Source organism: Oncorhynchus clarkii, chromosome 5 (genome assembly GCF_045791955.1).
Source record: "Oncorhynchus clarkii lewisi isolate Uvic-CL-2024 chromosome 5, UVic_Ocla_1.0, whole genome shotgun sequence".
In the NCBI taxonomy this organism is placed as follows: domain Eukaryota; kingdom Metazoa; phylum Chordata; class Actinopteri; order Salmoniformes; family Salmonidae; genus Oncorhynchus; species Oncorhynchus clarkii.
This window is the reverse complement of record NC_092151.1, coordinates 9,436,461-9,457,302: the sequence shown is the minus strand read 5'-3', so window position 1 is coordinate 9,457,302 and position 20,842 is coordinate 9,436,461. Positions and strand designations below refer to the sequence as shown.

General features: G+C 42.9%; 1 protein-coding gene across 5 annotated transcripts in view; it reads left to right on the top strand.

Annotated features, from left to right (window-relative positions):
- LOC139408309 (diphosphoinositol pentakisphosphate kinase 2) overlaps window positions 1-20,842 on the top strand; it is a 65,896-nt gene that overhangs the window by 9,354 nt on the left and 35,700 nt on the right. For all 5 annotated transcript variants that reach the window (XM_071152028.1, XM_071152031.1, XM_071152030.1 and 2 more), the window contains exons 5-18: window positions 4,676-4,761; window positions 8,724-8,878; window positions 12,267-12,368; window positions 13,096-13,257; window positions 13,940-14,061; window positions 16,885-16,986; window positions 17,273-17,359; window positions 17,502-17,577; window positions 17,676-17,785; window positions 17,879-17,964; window positions 18,112-18,237; window positions 18,515-18,636; window positions 19,189-19,371; window positions 19,728-19,869. In XM_071152028.1, coding sequence (XP_071008129.1) covers window positions 4,676-4,761; window positions 8,724-8,878; window positions 12,267-12,368; window positions 13,096-13,257; window positions 13,940-14,061; window positions 16,885-16,986; window positions 17,273-17,359; window positions 17,502-17,577; window positions 17,676-17,785; window positions 17,879-17,964; window positions 18,112-18,237; window positions 18,515-18,636; window positions 19,189-19,371; window positions 19,728-19,869 — 1,661 coding nt within the window. The remainder of the gene's footprint in view (window positions 1-4,675; window positions 4,762-8,723; window positions 8,879-12,266; window positions 12,369-13,095; window positions 13,258-13,939; window positions 14,062-16,884; window positions 16,987-17,272; window positions 17,360-17,501; window positions 17,578-17,675; window positions 17,786-17,878; window positions 17,965-18,111; window positions 18,238-18,514; window positions 18,637-19,188; window positions 19,372-19,727; window positions 19,870-20,842) is intronic.

Here is a 20,842-nt window from a genome sequence, read left to right as displayed (position 1 = left end):
GAATAGGGTGCCATTTGGGATGCGTACATACACACTAGTGATGCGCGGTTTGACTCAGAACCCGCGATTATATCCGTGGGGTGGGCGGGTCTAGGCTCATGACATTTTGTGTGGGTGAACGGCGGGTAGGTGGCAGGCGGGTTGAATAAAGATTAAACAATGCATTAAAATAAAAATCTATAAATGTATATTTCTTGTGTAATTCATATCTATAGGCTAAATTCTGTAATTCATACCAATCGGCTAGATTGTTTAATTCATATCAACAGGCAGTGCCTTACACCGCTGCGCCACTCGGGAGCCCAAGATTTGTATTGCCTCCACACTGACGGTCACGGGTCATTGGAGGCAGTGAAATTCCACGTGACCGTTTAGTCACGGTAATTAGGCTTCTCCAAGTTCTGATGCTGGTCATTAGTAGCCTACCAAACTTGCTAACTGCCTGGTACTCTGGCACTCTCTTGTCCCTCTAATCACTCCGACATCAATGCAAATGTAATCGGAAATCCAATAAAACACTTCATGAGAGCCCATGAGCTCATGTTGCGCAACATTTCTATAGGCTATGTAATTGCATGAGAAAACAGAGTGATGGCTGCTAATAAAAAGAGGAGGATCCCATCAGCTCTCTATAGGCTAGGCCTACTATATTTCTCAACTATCCTAATATTAAGCACATTGCTTATATTTACAACAGGAGTATAGCCTACCTGGCTGGCATGAAAATAAACCACGGGGAATTTTTTATTTATTTCACCTTTATTTAACTCGGCACGGCAGTTAAGAACTATTTCGTATTTACAATGACGGCCTACCCCAGCCAAACCCGGACAATGCTGGGCCAATGATAATTGCATGATAATTGTCCATTCTAAATCTAAACAAATGTCACACATATATTGTTTAGTATATGTAAATACAAGTTTAAATCAAGAAAAGTCTGATGGGTGACAATATTAGCTACCACTTGTGAATGATGCCCAACGACTTGTTTGAGTCATAGTTGCACACCTCATGTAGCCTAGCCCATAGGCCTATATGTTTTAATAAGGTTTGTATCACACCTCATGTAGCTTAGCCCATAGGCCTATATGTTTTAATAAGGTTAGTATCACACCTCATGTAGCCTAGCCCATAGGCCTATATGTTTTAATAAGGTTAGTATCACACCTCATGTAGCCTAGCCCATAGGCCTATATGTTTTAATAAGGTTAGTATCACACCTCATGTAGCCTAGCCCATAGGCCTATATGTTTTAATACGGTTAGTATCACACCTCATGTAGCCTAGTCCATAGGCCTATATGTTTTAATAAGGTTTGTATCACACCTCATGTAGCCTAGCCCATAGGCCTATATGTTTTAATAAGGTTAGTATCACACCTCATGTAGCCTAGCCCATAGGCCTATATGTTTTAATAAGGTTAGTATCACACCTCATCTAGCCTAGCCCATAGGCCTATATGTTTTAATAAGGTTTGTATCACAACTGAAGTGGCCCAAAAAAATGAAGCACATTAATCCGCTTTACAAGGCGTGTAGAGCCTAACTGGCATATATAAGCAGTGTGTGAGTTTCAAGTTCCGGAAAGACAATTTTCACCATAAAAATGCACCTTTTATAATAAAAGTATTACATGCATAATTGCATTTGCGGTCACTTTTCATAATGTTTTCTGCTAATGGAACATTAGCACTTATAGCCTACTACCACGTGTTCATTGCTGTGCTTATAATGTGAAGAAATAGCCTAATAGTTTCTAACATTTTAAGCTAAACGTTCTGATCTGTTGCATCAGCCACATTGCATAAAAAATGTTTTTTGATGCTAGTGGTTGTGTTCATTTGGGATCTATTGCATCCCACAACTGTCCCAGACTGTTTGAGATATTGAATGAATGTCTTGGAAGATAATGATTCATAACAGAAACGTGTATATATAATAGCGTATTATAAACTGGGTGGTTCGAGCCCTGAATGCTGATTGGCCTAAAGCCGTGGTATATTTGACTACACGTCTTACATAAGAACTGCCCTTAGCCATGGTCTATTGGCCATATACCACATCCCCTCGAGCCTTATTGTTACTGATACACCAAACACACCACCTCATTTCCGCATGCGAATGTCAGTTACTAGACGGAATGAGCTTTTGATTGAAACAGCGTGTGAATGCAGGTTACTAGGTAGAATGGGCTTTGATTGAAACAGCGTGTGAATGCAGGTTACTAGGTAGAATGGGCTTTGATTGAAACAGCGTGTGAATGCAGGTTACTAGGTAGAATGGGCTTTGATTGAAACAGCGTGTGAATGCAGGTTACTAGGTAGAATGGGCTTTGATTGAAACAGCGTGTGAATGCAGGTTACTAGGTAGAATGGGCTTTGATTGAAACAGTGTGTAAATGCAGGTTACTAGGTAGAATGGGCTTTGATTGAAACAGCGTGTGAATGCAGGTTACTAGGTAGAATGGGCTTTGATTGAAACAGCGTGTGAATGCAGGTTACTAGGTAGAATGGGCTTTGATTGAAACAGCGTGTGAATGCAGGTTACTAGGTAGAATGGGCTTTGATTGAAACAGCGTGTGAATGCAGGTTACTAGGTAGAATGGGCTTTGATTGAAACAGCGTGTAAATGCAGGTTACTAGGTAGAATGGGCTTTGATTGAAACAGCGTGTGAATGCAGGTTACTAGGTAGAATGGGCTTTGATTGAAACAGCGTGTGAATGCAGGTTACTAGGTAGAATGGGCTTTGATTGAAACAGCGTGTGAATGCAGGTTACTAGGTAGAATGGGCTTTGATTGAAACAAAATACAGGAAGGTTATATGTACGTATTTCACTGTAAGGCCTGTTGTACACCTGCGACAAATAAATGTTGATTTGATTTATATAGTAAACACCATCTGCTCTAATTTTCTTACAAAACAGTTGCAAGAAGATCTACATGCATATTCCGGTCTAAATGCATGCATTTATGTAGGCTACGCTGGCCCACAAAACCATCCTGTTGTCCCGCATTTGGGTGTTTTATATGCGGTCAACCTACCGGCATGAGTGAGAAAAAAGAACCTGCTGAAAAGTAGCCTCCATCTGCTATTGTAGTGAGTGTGATGACATGTCTTTATCCCCTGCCCCTGTTCCTGCCCATTTGCTAATGGTCCACTCTAAGTCAAAACTAATTTGACATATTATTAAAGACGAGATTCAATTGAGAATAGTCTGATGGGTGAAAATATGATTACTTGATGAGAGAACAGTTTGTGCAGCCTGAGGCAAGGAATAGAACTCAAGCTTTTTTTCTCCATTATTTTTCTCAAATCATCAGTAGCAAATAGTCGCATCATACAGACCATATATATTTGTATTTCTAAGACATTTTAAGGTTTGTATCATTCACAACTAAAGTTACCAAATAACTCTAAATCAAATGTATTTATATAGCCCTTCTTACATCAGGTGATATATCAAAGTGCTGTATAGAAACCCGGCCTAAAACCCCAAACAGCAAGCAATGCAGGTGTAGAAGCACGGTGGCTAGGAAAAACTCCCTAGAAAGGCCAAAACCTAGGAAGAAACCTAGAGAGGAACCAGGCTATGAGGGGTGGCCAGTCCTCTTCTGGCTGTGCTGGGTGGATTATAACAGAACATGGCCAAGATGTTCAAATGTTCATAAATGACCAGCATGGCCAAATAAAAGTAATCACAGTGAACAGGTCAGGGTCTGAAACCATCTGTTGCTGGCAGCAGTGCAGCTGCATGACCTGTACTACTATTACTGAGCCTCAATTCCACCTGGCAAAGTTAGCATTTCCTTCTCATTTAACTTCTCGAAATATGGCCATACAGGAATTCACTTCTGTCCCTTGCTTTTCTCTGATTGATGCAACTGTTAACGACGATGGCGGTTGTGGTGGAGAATCGACTCCAAATTAATTGATTCCTCGACTTCTTGCACGTCAACTCCTGATGTTGACTCCCATTTCTGAGTGTCGATGGTAAAAAAGTGGTAAAAAGTAGTGCACTATATAGGTAATACTGTGCTGATTTGGACGCACCCCATTGCTGATTTGCTGTACATTGGGCCTATCCTATATTTACGATATGATGAAACAAAACTTGACACCCACCACTTGATACAGTGTTAAATGCTAAGTCAATAGATGCCATTGTACAGGCTAATGAAAGGCCAGTTCAATCAAGAAGCAGGGTGAAAAGTGATACTTCGGGATTTTGCCAATCTACTTCCAAAAAGTAAATGAACTCCTGGTTACTATTTTTATGTCTCTGTGTCCAGTATGAAATAAGTTTTGCGAGCCAATGGTAACTAGCGTTAGCACAATAACTGGAAGTCAGATACCCATAGGCTTCGTCATTGCGCTTAACGCTAGCTAGCAATTGCTCTGGCACTAGTTAGCAACTTCCATAAAACCATGTGCAGAGACAGAATATTGGAATCCATGAGTTAATGTAACTCCGAGGAAGAGGATAAAGGGCTAAAATCCTGAAGTATCCCTTTAAGAAAGTGGTAACTTTCAGAAAGACTTGAAACAGCACACAGCTGTTTAAAGGTGAAGCCTTGCTGCAGGCTAATTGACGCCACACAGCTAATGAAAAGAGTGGTTTGATCCCTGTGTTGTTGATTCTCAGTCAGCTGATCTAGCATTTCTCTTCCTCCAGGAGGGAGGTGTACCGGATCCTGAAGAACCAGGGCATCCTGCTCCCACGTTACGCCGTTCTCAACAGAGACCCTGCGAGACCAGAGGGTTAGTACCCAGTACCTTAAAGGTCAAAGCAGGGTAGCCTAGTGGTTAGAGCGTTGGACTAGTAACCGGAAGGTTGCAAGTTCAAATCCCCGAGCTGACAAGGTACAAATCTGTTGTTCTGCCCCTGAACAGGCAGTTAACCCGCTGTTCTGTCATTGAAAAAAAGCAATGTTTCTCAATCCTGGTCCAGGCAACCCAAAATTGTGCACATTTTTCTTCGTTTTTCCCCTAGCACCAACACACCGGATTCCAATAATCAGAGGCTTGATGATGAGTTGATTGGTTGAATTAAGTTTTTGGATGCTAGGGGAAAATCTAAAATGTGTTTTCAGACTTCAAAAGTAATCTAATGTCAAGAGGAGTACTTATCATGTATATCGATCCAGCTATGCCTCAAACTCCAAGATTAATGGAAAAGATGAGCACAGACAATCTTTAAATCAAATGGTGCTTCTCTTTTCCATTCATCGGTATTGTGTATTGTGACATATAGCTGGATCTACAAAAGGGATGGCCTGGGATGTGGACTTAGCTCAACAGAAGAACAGGTTTGAGGTTTGCACACATCAGACAAGCTTTGAAGTGTAATGTCCCTTTAAGTTTATTCGTAGAATATGGGGCACGTTCTCAAAATGCGCCTCTGTATACCTTAATGATGATGACAAAAAAAGTGTTTCAGTATAGGGAAATAGCATTATGAATCACTGTCAGATCAGTGTTTAGACCTTTGTGTTATTCTCCATTTGATTTCTGCCCAGAACCTCACGTTAGACTGTAAACATCCTGTTTCTGTTCCACTGCTTGGTCTGTGCCATAGTTTTTGTTGTTGTTGTTGTAGTTTATTCTTATGATAATCCAAACAGAAATTGTGTCCAAAGATTTACTCACGAAACCACATTTCCATCCACAGTTGTTATGCAAGTAAAGTTCAACCATGTGGAAAGGAAATTATGGACAGCTGTGATCGAACCAACCATGTTCAGCATGATTGGATCTTTTTGTGTCTGTAAATTGAATTATGTCAGAAATGGTGGCTGAAATGCCTTTTTATGCGCCAATATTGATAAAATAACCACTTATCCATAATAATCTCATGTAGACTAGCCTACCCACACATCCTACCGCACTATATCGGCAAGCTGTTGGCTAGAGTGCCAAGACCAGAGGAGGCACCTTTGCTATTCTACGCAACAGTTTTTTTGTGACAAAACTATCAGTAGAGTTGAAAATGTGATGAAAACACATTGAACTTTAGATTTTTATTCGGTACGTGAAAATTTAAGCGAAAAGGTACATTTTCTGTGCACTGCTTTAATCACACACTAATTTCTATCCTCAACGAGTCCGTTTGGTGGAAACACCGCTGGTGGGGAAATGTGCATATTGTCTTTATGCAGGATTGTGAATATTTGCATGAAAACCTAGCCAGTGATGTTAATTGTCTAGTTCAATATGTCAGCTCAATATACAAAACACATTTTTAACATTTTCAAATCTGTCGTATCTGGAATGGAATCAATCAGGACTGCTTAAATTCCTCTCTCGTCCTTTAGATCGCTGCAAACATAAGATTACTGGCATGTAGAAAGGCTACAGGGATTAAATTGTTTTACATTTCAGTCTTAAAATGGCAACTAGCCATGACTGTGAAACAGGTGGGGAAACAATACTGTTTTAGTGGAAACAATCCTGTCCAAAAGGACAATGCAGCCATTTGGCATCTGAAATGAACCCCCACCATCATGTTCAAATCCAATAAAAATATGAGCTACGGCTGGATAGACCTGTTCATACCACATCTGTTGCTGTTGGCAAATAAAGGCCATTCAGCTACGGCTTAAATTTTGCTCATTCCCTTGATGGTAGAGCTTTATCTTTTGGCAAAGAGACCTAATCGCGTCTCTTAACATATTATCTGCTAGCCTTTCCCAAGTGTACGTCATCAACACTTCTCTGAGATGAATTTATAATCAGACCATTGATCATTCAGGATGCCTCATTGTCTAGGTTGGATGCCTCATTGTTGTTTGAATGGCTACCACACAATGTTTGAATGGGCACCAGGTCTAATCCAGTCCTGGTACACAGGGTTGTGTTCATTAAAATGAAAACGTTCAGATAGGCCTATAGGCTCAGCTGTGTAATGTAGCTGCAGTGAACCGTGTGTGTGTTAGCAGCTGTCTCGTTCCCATCCACCCCCTGCTCTGAGGAGTAAAACTGGAGCACCACTAGGCCTGGGAGACCTGCTTCCTGTCTGTCCTGTCTCAGCTCTGCACTGCTTAGTGATTATACACCCACTCACACTGGTGTTTGGATCTATCTCTGCCACGTTCCCTCTCTCCTGCTTGCTCTCGCTCTCTCGCACTCGCTCTCCCTTTTCCAGGATGATGTACTGTAGACTAGTCCTTCTGTCTCCTCTGTCTCTGTCTTTCTCACTCTCCTCTCTTTCCCTGTTTTTCTCTACTGGTTCTCTAGTATGGGTGGCCAATTTAAGGAGGCCATCTGTGGACATGACAGCTGTCTGCTTTGACCTCTCTGACTCTAGGCTTCCATTGTGATAGATGGGATACACTATGGTGTTTCTTTTCCTTTTTATGAAATGGAATCTCTACTACAATTCCATGTTGTTTCGTCTCTACGTTCATATTTATTGAAATTCTGTAGAGTTCCGTGTATTTACCAGAGGATGTTGAGAAGGCCTATTTAGAACAGCCAATGGGCTTTCGTCAACTGAACTAAATCACCCCACCCAGTGTGTCAGAACACATACGGGGACTTTTCAGACCAGCATCCTGTTAATAGGCCTATTAGCCTGAAACGAACCATATCCTCAACCGATTGGTAAATTAAATATCAGATTGCACGTCTGCCGCGTCCACTTAGTTTTTCCCGTTGGAACAGGCCTTTTCAGGCACGCAGCAGTAAAGATGGCTGCTGTGGAATCTAGCAGATAAGCCTCTGTGCAAACAAAGAAACCTTCCCTCCCAAAGTCGGGTTGTGTCCTAGCCAGTGGGGGTCACAGGTACTTTACTCACACATAGTCACTGCCATGGAGGCTTTTATTAGATATTCGGTTAATAGGTGAGAAACCATCTGGCCCCATTTTAATGTAGCAGTTTGGTGACTGTGCTGTTTTTCGGGGGGTTTTCAGTGAGGTACATGCAGATGGGCAACCCTATGCTTTAGCCAATTTATTTAAAGCCGCTATGCTGCATCAGTTGGGCAACAGGTTATAATGCTTTTAAAGGGAGCATTATATTTCAGATGGTTGACAACATAATTTAATTTTCATTCAATTTAAAGCAGAATGTCATTTTTAAAAAGTCACCAGAAGTGACCTTCTCAGTTCTACACAAAAAATATCACAGGGGTGCCCCCCTCCCCCCAACACACACTCTTAATTTGCCTCCGCTGCTAAACTAAAATCCTAAAGGAAACACTTTCCCTTTCTGTTGGATAAAGCCAGATTATAAAAGGAGAAAAGCATCAATGTATGAAATTCTCATTCTGCCTCACAACAAGAGGCCTTTGAACTGTCAGGATATCCAAGGACATATCTGTTTTTGTCCATTTTCTATCTCTTTTGCATTACAAGCTCCCTAAACCAACAATGCAGTTAAAAAATAAAAATACCTACCAAAAAAAAGAAGAAGAAGAAGAAGAAGAAATAAAAGTAACAATTAATTAAAGAGCAGCAGTAAAAGAGGCTATGGTAACAACTCTTCTGTGACGCAGACACTGTAGAAACACTGTACTAACACCAGCACAAACAGATCTGGGACCAGGCTACAGAATTGGCTGGTTTGGTGCCGGACTATTAAATGGCTGCACAGAGTATATCTCTTTTACCAGGGTTAGTGACCACTGTTGTACAGTAAAGAGTTGCTGCTAAGGGGTCTGATTTGAAGATCAAGGCCTGCTAATCCCATAGATAACCAGTTGTATGTGCCGTGTCTATCCAGAGTGTAACCTGGTGGAGGGGGAGGACCACGTGGAGGTGAACGGGGAAGTGTTCCAGAAGCCCTTTGTGGAGAAGCCTGTGAGCGCCGAGGACCACAATGTCTACATCTATTACCCCACGTCGGCCGGAGGGGGCAGCCAGAGGCTCTTCCGCAAGGTTAGGATGCACACAAAAGGTCATGACATCCATCCATACACCAATAGGATATATATATATATATACTGCTCAAGAAAATAAAGGGAACACTAAAATATTTATCAACCCATGGATGTCTGGATTTGGAGTGACACTCAAAATTAAAGTGGAAAACCACATTCCAGGCTGATCCAACTTTGATGTAATGTCCTAGATCTGAATGAATGAAATATTCTTATTAAATACTTTTTTCTTTACATAGTTGAATGTGCTGACAACAAAATCACACACAAATTATCAATGGAAATCAAATTTATCAACCCATGGAGGTCTGGATTTGGAGTGACACTCAAAATTAAAGTGGAAAACCACACTACAGGCTGATCCAACTTTGATGTTATGTCCTTAAAACAAGTCAAAATTAGGCTCAGTAGTGTGTGTGGCCTCCACGTGCCTGTATGACCTCCCTACAACGCCTGGGCATGCTCCTGATGAGGTGGCGGATGGTCTCCTGAGGGATCTCCTCCCAGACCTGGACTAAAGCATCCGCCAACTCCTGGACAGTCTGTGGTGCAATGTGGCGTTGGTGGATGGAGCGAGACATGATGTCCCAGATGTGTTCAATTGGATTCAGGTCTGGGGAACGGGCGGGCCAGTCCATAGCATCAATGCCTTCCTCGAGCCACATGAGGTCTAGCATTGTCTTGCATTAGGAGGAACCCAGGGCCAACCGCACCAGCATATGGTCTCACAAGGGGTCTGAGGATCTCATCTCTGTACCTAATGGCAGTCAGGCTACCTCTGGCGAGCACATGGAGGCCCCCCAAAGAAATTCCACCCCACACCATGACTGACTCACCGCCAAACCGGTCATGCTGGAGGATGTTGCAGGCAGCAGAACGTTCTCCACGGCGTCTCCAGACTGTCACATGTGCTCAGTGTGAACCTGCTTTCATCTGTAAAGAGCACAGGGCGCTGGTGGCAAATTTGCCAATCTTGGTGTTCTCTGGCAAATGCCAAACGGCCTGCACGGTGTTGGGCTGTAAGCACAACCCCCACCTGTGGACGTTGGGACCTCATACCACCCACATGGAGTCTGTTTCTGACCGTTTGAGCAGACACATGCACATTTGTGGCCTGCTGGAGGTAATTTTGTAGGGCTCTGGCAGTACTCCTCTTGCTCCTCTTTGCACAAAGGCGGAGGTAGCGGTCCTGCTGCTGGGTTGTTGGCCTCCTCCACGTCTCCTGATGTACTGGCCTGTCTCCTGGTAGCGCCTCCATGCTCTGGACACTACGCTGACAGACACAGCAAACCTTCTTGCCACAGCTCGCATTGATGTGCCATCCTGGATGAGCTGCACTACCTGAGCCACTTGTGTGGGTTGTAGACTCCGTCTCATGCTACCACTAGAGTGACAGCACCGCCAGCATTCAAAAGTGACCAAAACATCAGCCAGGAAGCATAGGAACTGAGAAGTGGTCTGTGGTACCCACCTGCAGAACCACTCCTTTATTGGGGGTGTCTTGCTAAATGCCTATAGTTTCCACCTGTTGTCTATTCCATTTGCACAACAGCATGTGACATTTATTGTCAATAAGTGTTGCTTCCTAAGTGGACAGTTTGATTTCACAGAAGTGTGATTGACTTGGAGTTACATTGTGTTGTTTAAGTGTTCCCTTTATTTTTTTGAGCAGTGTGTATATATATATATCTATCACACACACACTAAGTATATGGACACCTAAGTATATGGACACATTCAGCTATTTCAGCCACACCCGTTGCTGACAGGTGTATAAAATTGAGCACACAGCCATGCAATCTCCATAGAAACCACCACAGTCAGTAAAATGGCCTTACTGAAGAGATCAGTGACGTTCAATGTGGCACAGTCATAGGATGCCACCTTTCCAACAAGTCAGTTTGTCAAATTGCTGCCCCAGTCAGCTGTAAGTGAAGTGGAAACGTCTAGGAGCAACAATGGCTCAGTTGCAAAGTGATAGGCCACACAAGCGTACAGAATGGGACCAAGTGCTGAATATATATTTTTTTAAATCGTCTGTCCTCTGTTGCATCAGTCGTTACCGAGTTCCAAACTGCCTCTGGAAGCAACTTCAGCACAATAACTGTTCGTCGGGAGCTTCATGAAATGGGTTTCCAAGGCTAAGCAGCCACACACAAGCCTAAGATCACCATGCGCTATGCCAAGCGGAATTGTGTAAAGCTCAATGCTATTGGACTCTGGAGCAGTGAAAATTCGTTCTCTGGAGTGGTGAATCATGCTTCACCATCTGGCAGTCTGACGGACGAATCTGCCTTTGGCGGATGCAATGAGAACGCTACCTGCCCCAATGCATAGAGCCAACTGTAAAGTTTGGTGTTGGAGTAATAATGGTCTGCGGCTGTTTTTCGGGCTAAGCCCCTTACTTCCAGTAAAGGGAAATCTTAATGCTACAGCATATAATGACATTCTAGATGATTCTGTGCTTCCAGCTTTGTGGCAACAGTTTGGGGAAGGCCCTTCCAGTTTCAGCATGACAATGCCCCCATGCACAAAGTGGGGTCCATACATAAATGGTTTGTTAAGATCAGTGTGGAAGAACTTGACTGCATTGACCTCAACCCCATCAAACACCTTTGGGATGAATTGGAACGCTGACTGCGAGCCAGGCCTAATCGGCCAACATCAGTGCCCTACCTCACTAATGCTCTTGTGGCTGAATGGAAGCAAGTCCCCACAGCAATGTTCCAACATCTAGTGGAAAGCCTTCCCATAAGAGTGGAGGCTGTTATAGCATCAAAGGAGGGACCAACTCCATATTGATGCCCATGATTTTGTAATGAGATGTTCAATGAGCAGGTGTCCACATACTTTTGGTCATGTAATACACATACACACAGTCAGCTGTCAACATTCCTAACTAAGGCCATAACTCAGTGCTCTAGCAACATCTCTGCAGTGTTAACAAGCCCCTAATACCATTTCATACTAACTAGAGCCTGCTAGAACCTGTACAAGCCACTAACCCCCTGCAGGGCTAGCTAGAGCCTCTAACCCCCTGCAAGGCTAGCTAGAGCCTCTAACCCCCTGCAAGGCTAGCTAGAGCCTCTAACCCCCTGCAAGGCTAGCTAGAGCCTCTAACCCCCTGCAAGGCTAGCTAGAGCCTCTAACCCCCTGCAAAGGCTAGCTAGAGCCTCTAACCCCCTGAAAAGGCTAGCTAGAGCCTCTAACCCCCTGCAAAGGCTAGCTAGAGCCTCTAACCCCCTGCAAAGGCTAGCTAGAGCCTCTAACCCCCTGCAAAGGCTAGCTAGAGCCTCTAACCCCCTGCAAAGGCTAGCTAGAGCCTGTACAAGCCACAGCATTCATGGCTGTCCATGTAATTTCTCTCCACCTGATCTTCCCTCTAGATTGGAAGCAGAAGTAGTGTTTATTCGCCCGAGAGCAATGTGCGAAAAACTGGATCCTACATTTATGAAGAGTTCATGCCAACGGATGGAACTGATGTGAAGGTAAATCCCATTAGCCAACAGCCGTTTGTGTTAAACGTGTTTACTTCAGTGTTTTCCATTCTACTGTCTAAAAAGTAGGGCATCCTCAGGGGTGAATTTAGAGTCAATATTTGCCTTAAAGAACAACATAATATGATTTATGTGTTATGCCTCGCGGAAGACTGTCTCGGTTTCAAAAATGATGAGAGGAGAGTGACTGTGCAAATCTAGACTGCGGAGTCTGCCGAAATAGGAGAACTCCAACCCAGCAGTATATATATCATTCTGCTTATCTCATGGGCTCAGCTGAAAAGGGATCTAGCTAAAACCACATATTATGTCTACGTTCCAAATGGCGTAGGGCCCATAGGGTACCACTTGGGACAAGCTATATTTACTATCTGGGACCAGCTGAAATAGGGCAGCTAAAAATGCTCATTATATTTACTTTGCAGGATCAGGCACCAGCTTTTAGTTACACAGCTGATAAAAGGCGAGGACAGTGAGGCCACTAGATTCAGTATTTCAGTGTGTATGTCCATGGTCTTTGCTTTGAGCACCACAGTCAAGTCTGTGTCCCGAATTGCACCCTATTCAGTGCACTACTTTTGACCAGGGCCCCTACTCTCAGAGAACAATGGAAGTAGAATAGATAAATAAAAAATGCATAAATGCTGGATAGGTAACCATAATTTTGTGGTTGTGTGTGGGGGGCGGTGTCTGTGTGTGGGGTGGGCTTGGTCCTTAGGTATACACAGTGGGGCCGGACTACGCCCACGCGGAGGCCAGGAAGTCCCCGGCCCTGGACGGCAAGGTGGAGCGGGACAGTGAAGGCAAGGAGGTGCGCTACCCTGTCATCCTCAACGCCCGCGAGAAGCTCATCGCCTGGAAGGTCTGTCTGGCCTTCAAGGTAACCAGGGACAACACGCTAGCAACCGGTAACCAGGGACAACACACTAGCAACCAGTAATCAGGGACAACACGCTAGCAACCATGACCTTAAGCTCTGCCAAGACTGTGGCTATGTCCCAAATGTCACCCTATTCCCTACATAGTGCACTACTTTGTACCAGAGCCCTGACCCTCTGGTCCAAAGTGGTGTACTGTGTAAGGAACAAGGTACCGTTTAGGACCAAGCCAGGGACTTGACTCGTTATCCTTAGTCTGACATGATTAAGGTGGACAGCCCTGTGGAATGGACCAAGCAAAGGTGATGGGGGTTGTCTAAAGAGAAACAAGTGGCCTAAATGCTAGGAAACACAGAGTAGAAGTGCCTTAAGTATCCAAGTTCCCTAGAGACTAAATAGAACGTAGTGCCCAAATTGTAACACATTATCAGAAATATCAAAGTATATCAATACATTGTCTGTTTTCAATTATGGCCCAATAATGTGCATTCCATCTGATGAATCAAATAATGTATTTTAATATTCTTTGATACTGTGTACAATAAACTGCTTTCAACGACGATAGGTTTCAATTCCCGTATCTGCCTTACCAGTGAACCATAAAGGCCTGTTTGCAACTTTAGATAGTGAGGTTTAAATGTCAGATCTCTGATTCTCATTTTCACTTCTCCTTTCTCTTGACAGCAAACGGTCTGTGGTTTCGACTTGCTACGTGCCAACGGCCAGTCGTACGTGTGCGACGTCAACGGCTTCAGCTTCGTCAAGAACTCCATGAAGTACTACGACGACTGTGCAAAAATACTGGGGTCAGAATCCACATTTTGGAGAAAAGAAATGACTAATTATTGTTGCTAAAATTGATCATTTTACAGTTTGCAAATTATCTTTTTGAAATGTGGTAAGTAATTAGTTATGGGTATTCCTAAATGAATGAAATAGGTTATGAAGTACTTTAGATGGAAGACGCTTCATATGATGTCTAATGTTGCCTTGTAAAAATAATGACGGTTTTTATTTATTTTTATTTATATATATATATATCTAAAAATAAATAAAAATATTTGTTTAACTAGGCAAGTCAGATAAGAACAAATTCTTATTTACAATGACATCCTAGGAACAGTGGGTTAACTGCCTTGTTCAGGGGCAGAACAACAGATTTTTATCTTGTCACCTCAGGAATTCGATCTAGCAACCTTTCGGTTACTAGTCCGACGCTCTAACCACTAGGCTACCTGGACCGAACCGTTGACTGTGAGATCCATTCAATAGTTTATGGAGCATCTTAGATCACCATTGTCATGGAGCTTCATTGTTTTTATATATTTTTATTTTATTTAACCAGGTAGGCTAGTTGAGAACAAGTTCTCATTTACAACTGCGACCTGGCCAAGATAAAGCAAAGCAGTGTGACACAAACAACAACACAGAGTTGCACATGGAATAAACAAACATGGTCAATAATACAATAGAAAAGTCTATATACAGTGTGTGTAAATGAGGTAGGATAAGGGAGGTAAGGCAATGAATAGGCCATAGTGGCGAAATAATTACAATATAGCAATTAAACACTGGAGTGATAGATGTGCAGCAGATGGCTGCTTCTATTGCTTTATAGACAGGATGGAGTTAAGAGTATTATGAAACGATGTAAAGAGATACCGTTCACTGTATATCACACACTCTTGTACTTTATTGTACAGCAGGATGTAACGATTCCCATCGGTCCCCGATTTCAAATGTTTCCGCGGACCCCAAACCGATCCAAATGTAGCATGCATCGGTCAGAAAATCAAACGTTACGAATCGCCGGTTTAATTATAAATATTTTTTGCTCATATTACTTTCTTTCTACCAAAATAACCTAATCTTTTGTAACAACTGATACACATCAGTGTCGAACTAAGCATGTAACTGTGTTGACAGTCATTGATCTACAAGTCATTTTGTGTGCTGAGCAACCCCAGGTAATATCAGTAGCCTAGTCAAACTGTTTCACTGTGCACAGTTTCGTGCTGACCAGACTGAGGTAATATCAGTAGCCTAGTCAAACTGCTGCACTGTGCCCAGCTTCATGCTGACCAGACTGAGGTAATATCAGTGGCCTAGTCAAACTGCTGCACTGTGCCCAGCTTCATGCTGACCAGACTGAGGTAATATCAGTAGCCTAGTCAAACTGTTTCACTGTGCCCAGCTTCGTGCTGACCAGACTGAGGTAATATCAGTAGCCTAGTCAAACTGTTTCACTGTGCCCAGCTTCGTGCTGACCAGACTGAGGTAATATCAGTAGCCTAGTCAAACTGCTGCACTGTGCCCAGCTTCGTGCTGACCAGACTGAGGTAATATCAGTAGCCTAGTCAAACTGCTGCACTGTGCCCAGCTTCATGCTGACCAGACTGAGGTAATATCAGTAGCCTAGTCAAACTGTTTCACTGTGCACAGCTTCTTGCTGACCAGACTGAGGTAATATCAGTAGCCTAGTCAAACTGCTGCACTGTGCCCAGCTTCGTGCTGACTAGACTGAGGTAATATCAGTGGCCTAGTCAAACTGTTTCACTGTGCACAGCTTCATGCTGACCAGACTGAGGTAATATCAGTGGCCTAGTCAAACTGCTGCACTGTGCCCAGCTTCATGCTGACTAGACTGAGGTAATATCAGTGGCCTAGTCAAACTGCTGCACTGTGCCCAGCTTCATGCTGACCAGACTGAGGTAATATCAGTGGCCTAGTCAAACTGCTGCACTGTGCACAGCTTCGTGCTGACCAGACTGAGGTAATATCAGTGGCCTAGTCAAACTGCTGCACTGTGCACAGCTTCATGCTGACTAGACTGAGGTAATATCAGTAGCCTAGTCAAACTGCTGCACTGTGCCCAGCTTCGTGCTGACTAGCCCGAGGTAATATCAGTGGCGGCCTGTTCTGATCTTGAACTTCTGCACAGCACCTTCAGTTTTCAAATGCTAAAATGGCTTGTAGGATATTAGGCTTTATTAGTTGAGTGACAACCTATGTAATTTGCTATAGGTTGTTATCTATGTGCTGTTGAAAATGGTGTTTTACCATAATAAAATTACGTTACCGGAGACCACTCATCTGGCTATTCCTGCTGAACTGGCTTACAGTAGATTTCATTTAGATTCTTCAGGTTCACCATCAGTAATAGTTTTGGTAGTTTTACTTAACACTGATTGTTTAATCTTTTGATATGTAGGTTAAAGTTGATCATTTCATCATAATAACGGCATATCAGGAGGAGAAAATAAGCTATTTAAAAACTTTCAAACATTCCATTTTGCAGAATTTAATTTAGAATGGAGTATGAATGTGTTTATATCGTTCTCTAAACAAACCGAACCCCCCCTGAATCGTTTAAAACTAAAACGTATCAATCTGTATCGTATCGGAGCCCATTCATCTGGATCCATGTACGTATTGAATCGTCTAGAAAGGGAAAGATGCACATCGCTATTACACAGATTCATAATGGTCAGACACAGCTTGTTTTAAGATGAATATATGTATTAGGCAATGTAGCGCTAATACAACCCAATACATCATGTAATAAGAATGATCTTCAAGTAGTTACCAAAGTTTCTTTGTCCCTGAACATCATCTGTCCTCTCCTGTAGAAATATCATCATGAGAGAGCTGGCTCCCCAGTTTTCCATCCCGTGGTCCATTCCTCTGGAGGCTGAAGATATCCCCATTGTCCCCACCACCTCTGGAACCATGTACGTATTTACACACATTTTGATGATGCGTTCGTAGTGAATAAAGCTGTTTTAGCCATAGAAAATGTAGCTGTAAATTGGTGCATTTTTAGGCCCCAACTTGACTTCCGTGTGCATAACTCAAATGTTCCTGCATATCCTCCATTGACATAATCGTATACATTTAAATCAAGCAAAAAAGATAAGCGTACATCTCAATAGGATTTAGCCAGCAATGAATAGAACATGGCTGAACTCCACTCATATGGTAAGTTGATATCTTTAACTGTTGCTCCTCTTAACTCAGGATGGAGCTACGGTGTGTTATCGCTGTGATTCGTCATGGCGACAGAACTCCCAAACAGAAAATGAAAATGGAGGTTCGGCACCAGAGGTACATGACAGCTGTTCCCACACAGTCAATGTACAGGGCTACTGTCACACTACAGTACTGTTAACATGGTGATTCAGTATTGGTGAATGTTTTCACCACTGTAATGTATCGCCTCTTTATTTGTATTTATTTATTTTTGTAGGTTTTTTGATCTATTTGAAAAATGTGGCGGGTACAAAAACAAAAAACTAAAGTTGAAAAAGCCAAAGCAGTTACAGGTAAATAAAACCTATTTGTATCCTTTGTACATTGTAGCTTCATCACGTGTTGTACAGTACAACTTACCTGCATCTCATTTGTTTATTTCCAAATCCAGGAAGTGCTAGATATCGCAAGACAACTCCTTGTCGAAATCGGACAGAACAACGATTCCGAAATTGAAGAATCCAAAGCAAAACTTGAACAACTGAAAACAGTCCTTGAAATGTATGTGTTACTGCACATTCCCAGATGTCTTTCTAACGATTTGAATATTTGATTTAACAATCTGCTCTTAAAACAAAATGTGTTATGCTTTAGGTATGGCCATTTTTCTGGCATCAATCGCAAGGTTCAGATGACGTACCTTCCGCATGGGTGCCCCAAAACATCCAGTGAGGAGGAAGGTAGGATTTGTTCTGTCATCTAGACTTTATATAAAAGTTTCTCTAGTCTGTGAACTGATTGTTTGTGTGTCTGTGTGGTTCTCTGTGACTTACTGACTCATTATATGTGTGTTTCTCTGTGTTGTCTCTGCTTGCTGTGCCCTATAGACGTGCGTAGGGATGACCCTTCTCTGCTGCTGGTGTTGAAGTGGGGTGGGGAGCTGACCCCGGCAGGCAGGGTACAGGCTGAGGAGCTGGGGAGGGCCTTTCGCTGCATGTACCCTGGAGGACAAGGTAACAACCTCTATCCTCCACTCCCTCTTTATAGACAAGGTAACAACCTCTATCCACTCAGGCTTTAAGGCGGCAATCAGCAGTTGAAACAATAACACAGCTTTTTTCCTGATACCCCAAATGACCCCAATCCTGACTTCCATTTATTTGTCTACCTAGATAAGTACAATCCACTTCAATACCCATCTCATGTTCCATATTTAGGTTGTAATGTTAAATTAGTGGACGTCCTCACAGACTCACACTGATGTGTAAAAGCTGATTTGGTATTTTCCAGGTGACTACGCAGGATTCCCAGGGTGTGGCCTGCTGCGCCTCCACAGCACTTACAGACACGACCTGAAGATCTACGCCTCCGACGAGGGACGCGTTCAGATGACAGCCGCTGCCTTCGCTAAGGTCTGTCTGACAGTACAGATTTTTAAAGAGACATCTGGCCGATGTTTTTAGACCCCAACATTTTTTTTTATGTTAAGATAAATCCACGTCCCATGCCTATTTGCCTCTTCCCAAATTAATAGAAAATACTAACTCACAATAACATCTGGAAATTGCATGGCGCTTATCTTGTTTCCATTTAATTTTGTATTGAGGCAAATCTCGATCTACTCAACCAGATGATCTGAAATGTGGATATATCTCAATGTGTGTCTACTTTTGACATCTAAATAGAAACATCTGACACACACTTTCTTTTTGAAGTGAAATGTACTTTTAAGAATGTTGTCTCGTTAGTCAGTCAGTCTAGTTATAATACGTAGCCTAGTGGTTAAGAGCATTGGGCCAGTAACCAAAAGGTCGCTTTTTCTAATACCAGAGCCGACTAGGTGAATAATCTGTCGATGTGCCCTTGAGCAAGGCATTTAACCCTAATTGCTCCTGTAAGTCGCTCTGGATAAGAGAATCTGCTGAATGACTAAAATGTAAATATATCTGGTGGCATCCATTCAGGGACTGCTGGCGCTGGAGGGCGAGCTGACACCAATCCTGGTGCAGATGGTGAAGAGTGCCAACATGAACGGGCTGCTGGACAGCGACAGCGACTCTCTCAGCAGCTGCCAGCAGCGCGTCAAGGCCCGTCTCCACGAGATCCTGCAGAGAGATAGGGACTTCACTGCCGAAGATTACGAGAAGGTTGGGACTATGTGATGCAGTCTTAAGTTCTGTCCGATCCATTTTGTCAGTGACTGTTGTGGCTCATACGGGCTGTGGAGAAAGCCACTCGGTGACAAAATATACATTGGCGTTTGATCATTATAAGTACTACTGTTGTAAATAGATTTTTGCTAAAATATTATTTTTGAAGATGTCCAATGACCCATTTTTTTCTTGTCCTAATGAAATAGTCCAAGCAGGATACATAAGCTGCCAGGGCTCAGAGATGTATAAAACCCTGTCTCTGACTGTGGGCCGTAGTGATTTATGTCTGCACCATCCCTAATATTTCCCCCCTTCCTAGTGCTCATAGTATTTTGTCTTTCTGTTCCCAGCTGGCACCCACCACCAGCTCCTCCTTGATCAAGTCCATGCAGATGATCAAGAACCCGGTGAAGACGTGTGACAAGGTGTACGCTCTCATTCAGAGCCTCACTCTGCAGATCAGACAGAGGATGGAGGACCCCAAGTCAGCTGGTAAACACTCTGCTCATATCTCCAGCGAAGATCCCCATTGAAACTAATGAACTCCAGGGATGGTTCCAAATGGTACCTTATTCCCTTCTTTAGTGCACTCGCTTTGACCAGGACCCGTAAAGGCACTGTCGTGAAATAAATTGCCTTTTGGGATGCTCCCCAAAATTTGCTCTGAAACCCCATTTTAAAATCCATAATTAAGTTGGATCATAGGTCCCTGTCATTATCGTGAGTCACTAAGTCAATGGCTTGAATTAAAAGTTGGAGCTCTGATTTGGAGCAACGGGATTGTTAGTGAGGGGATGAGGAAACGGAGACCTTGATTCTGGTTTGGATTCTATGACACATCCCACTTAATGAGTATGAATGAACCATAACATTCCCTCCCCATGTAGTAACCAAAAAAGTGTTAAACAAATCAAAATATATTTTATATTTGAGATTCTTCAAAGTAGCCACCTTTTGCCTTGATGACAGCTTTGCACACTCTTGGCATTCTCTCAACCAGCATGGAGGTGTGTTGGGTCATTGTCCTGTTGAAAAACAAATGATAGTCCCTCTAAGCGCAAACCAGATGAGATGGCGTATCGCTGAAGAATGCTGTGGGAGCCATGCTGGTTAAGTGTGCCTTGAACTTCTAAATAAATCACAGACCGTGTCACTAGCAAAGCACCCCCACACCATCACACCGTTTTATAAAGGAAAACCCTGGAATGAGTAGGTGTGTCCAAACTTTTAACTGGTACTGTATATGTCACGCGACCTTGATGAAATTAAAAGACAACAATGTGTTGACCAACGATATGTATATTTTTTTACTTGAAATTGAACCTTTATTTAAAACCTCTTAAGGATCTACCCCTTTTTTTCCATTTTTGCCTGAAATGACATACCCAAATCTAACTGCCTGTAGCTCAGGCCCTGAAGCAAGGATATGCATTTTCTTGGTACCATTTGAGGAGGAAACACTTTG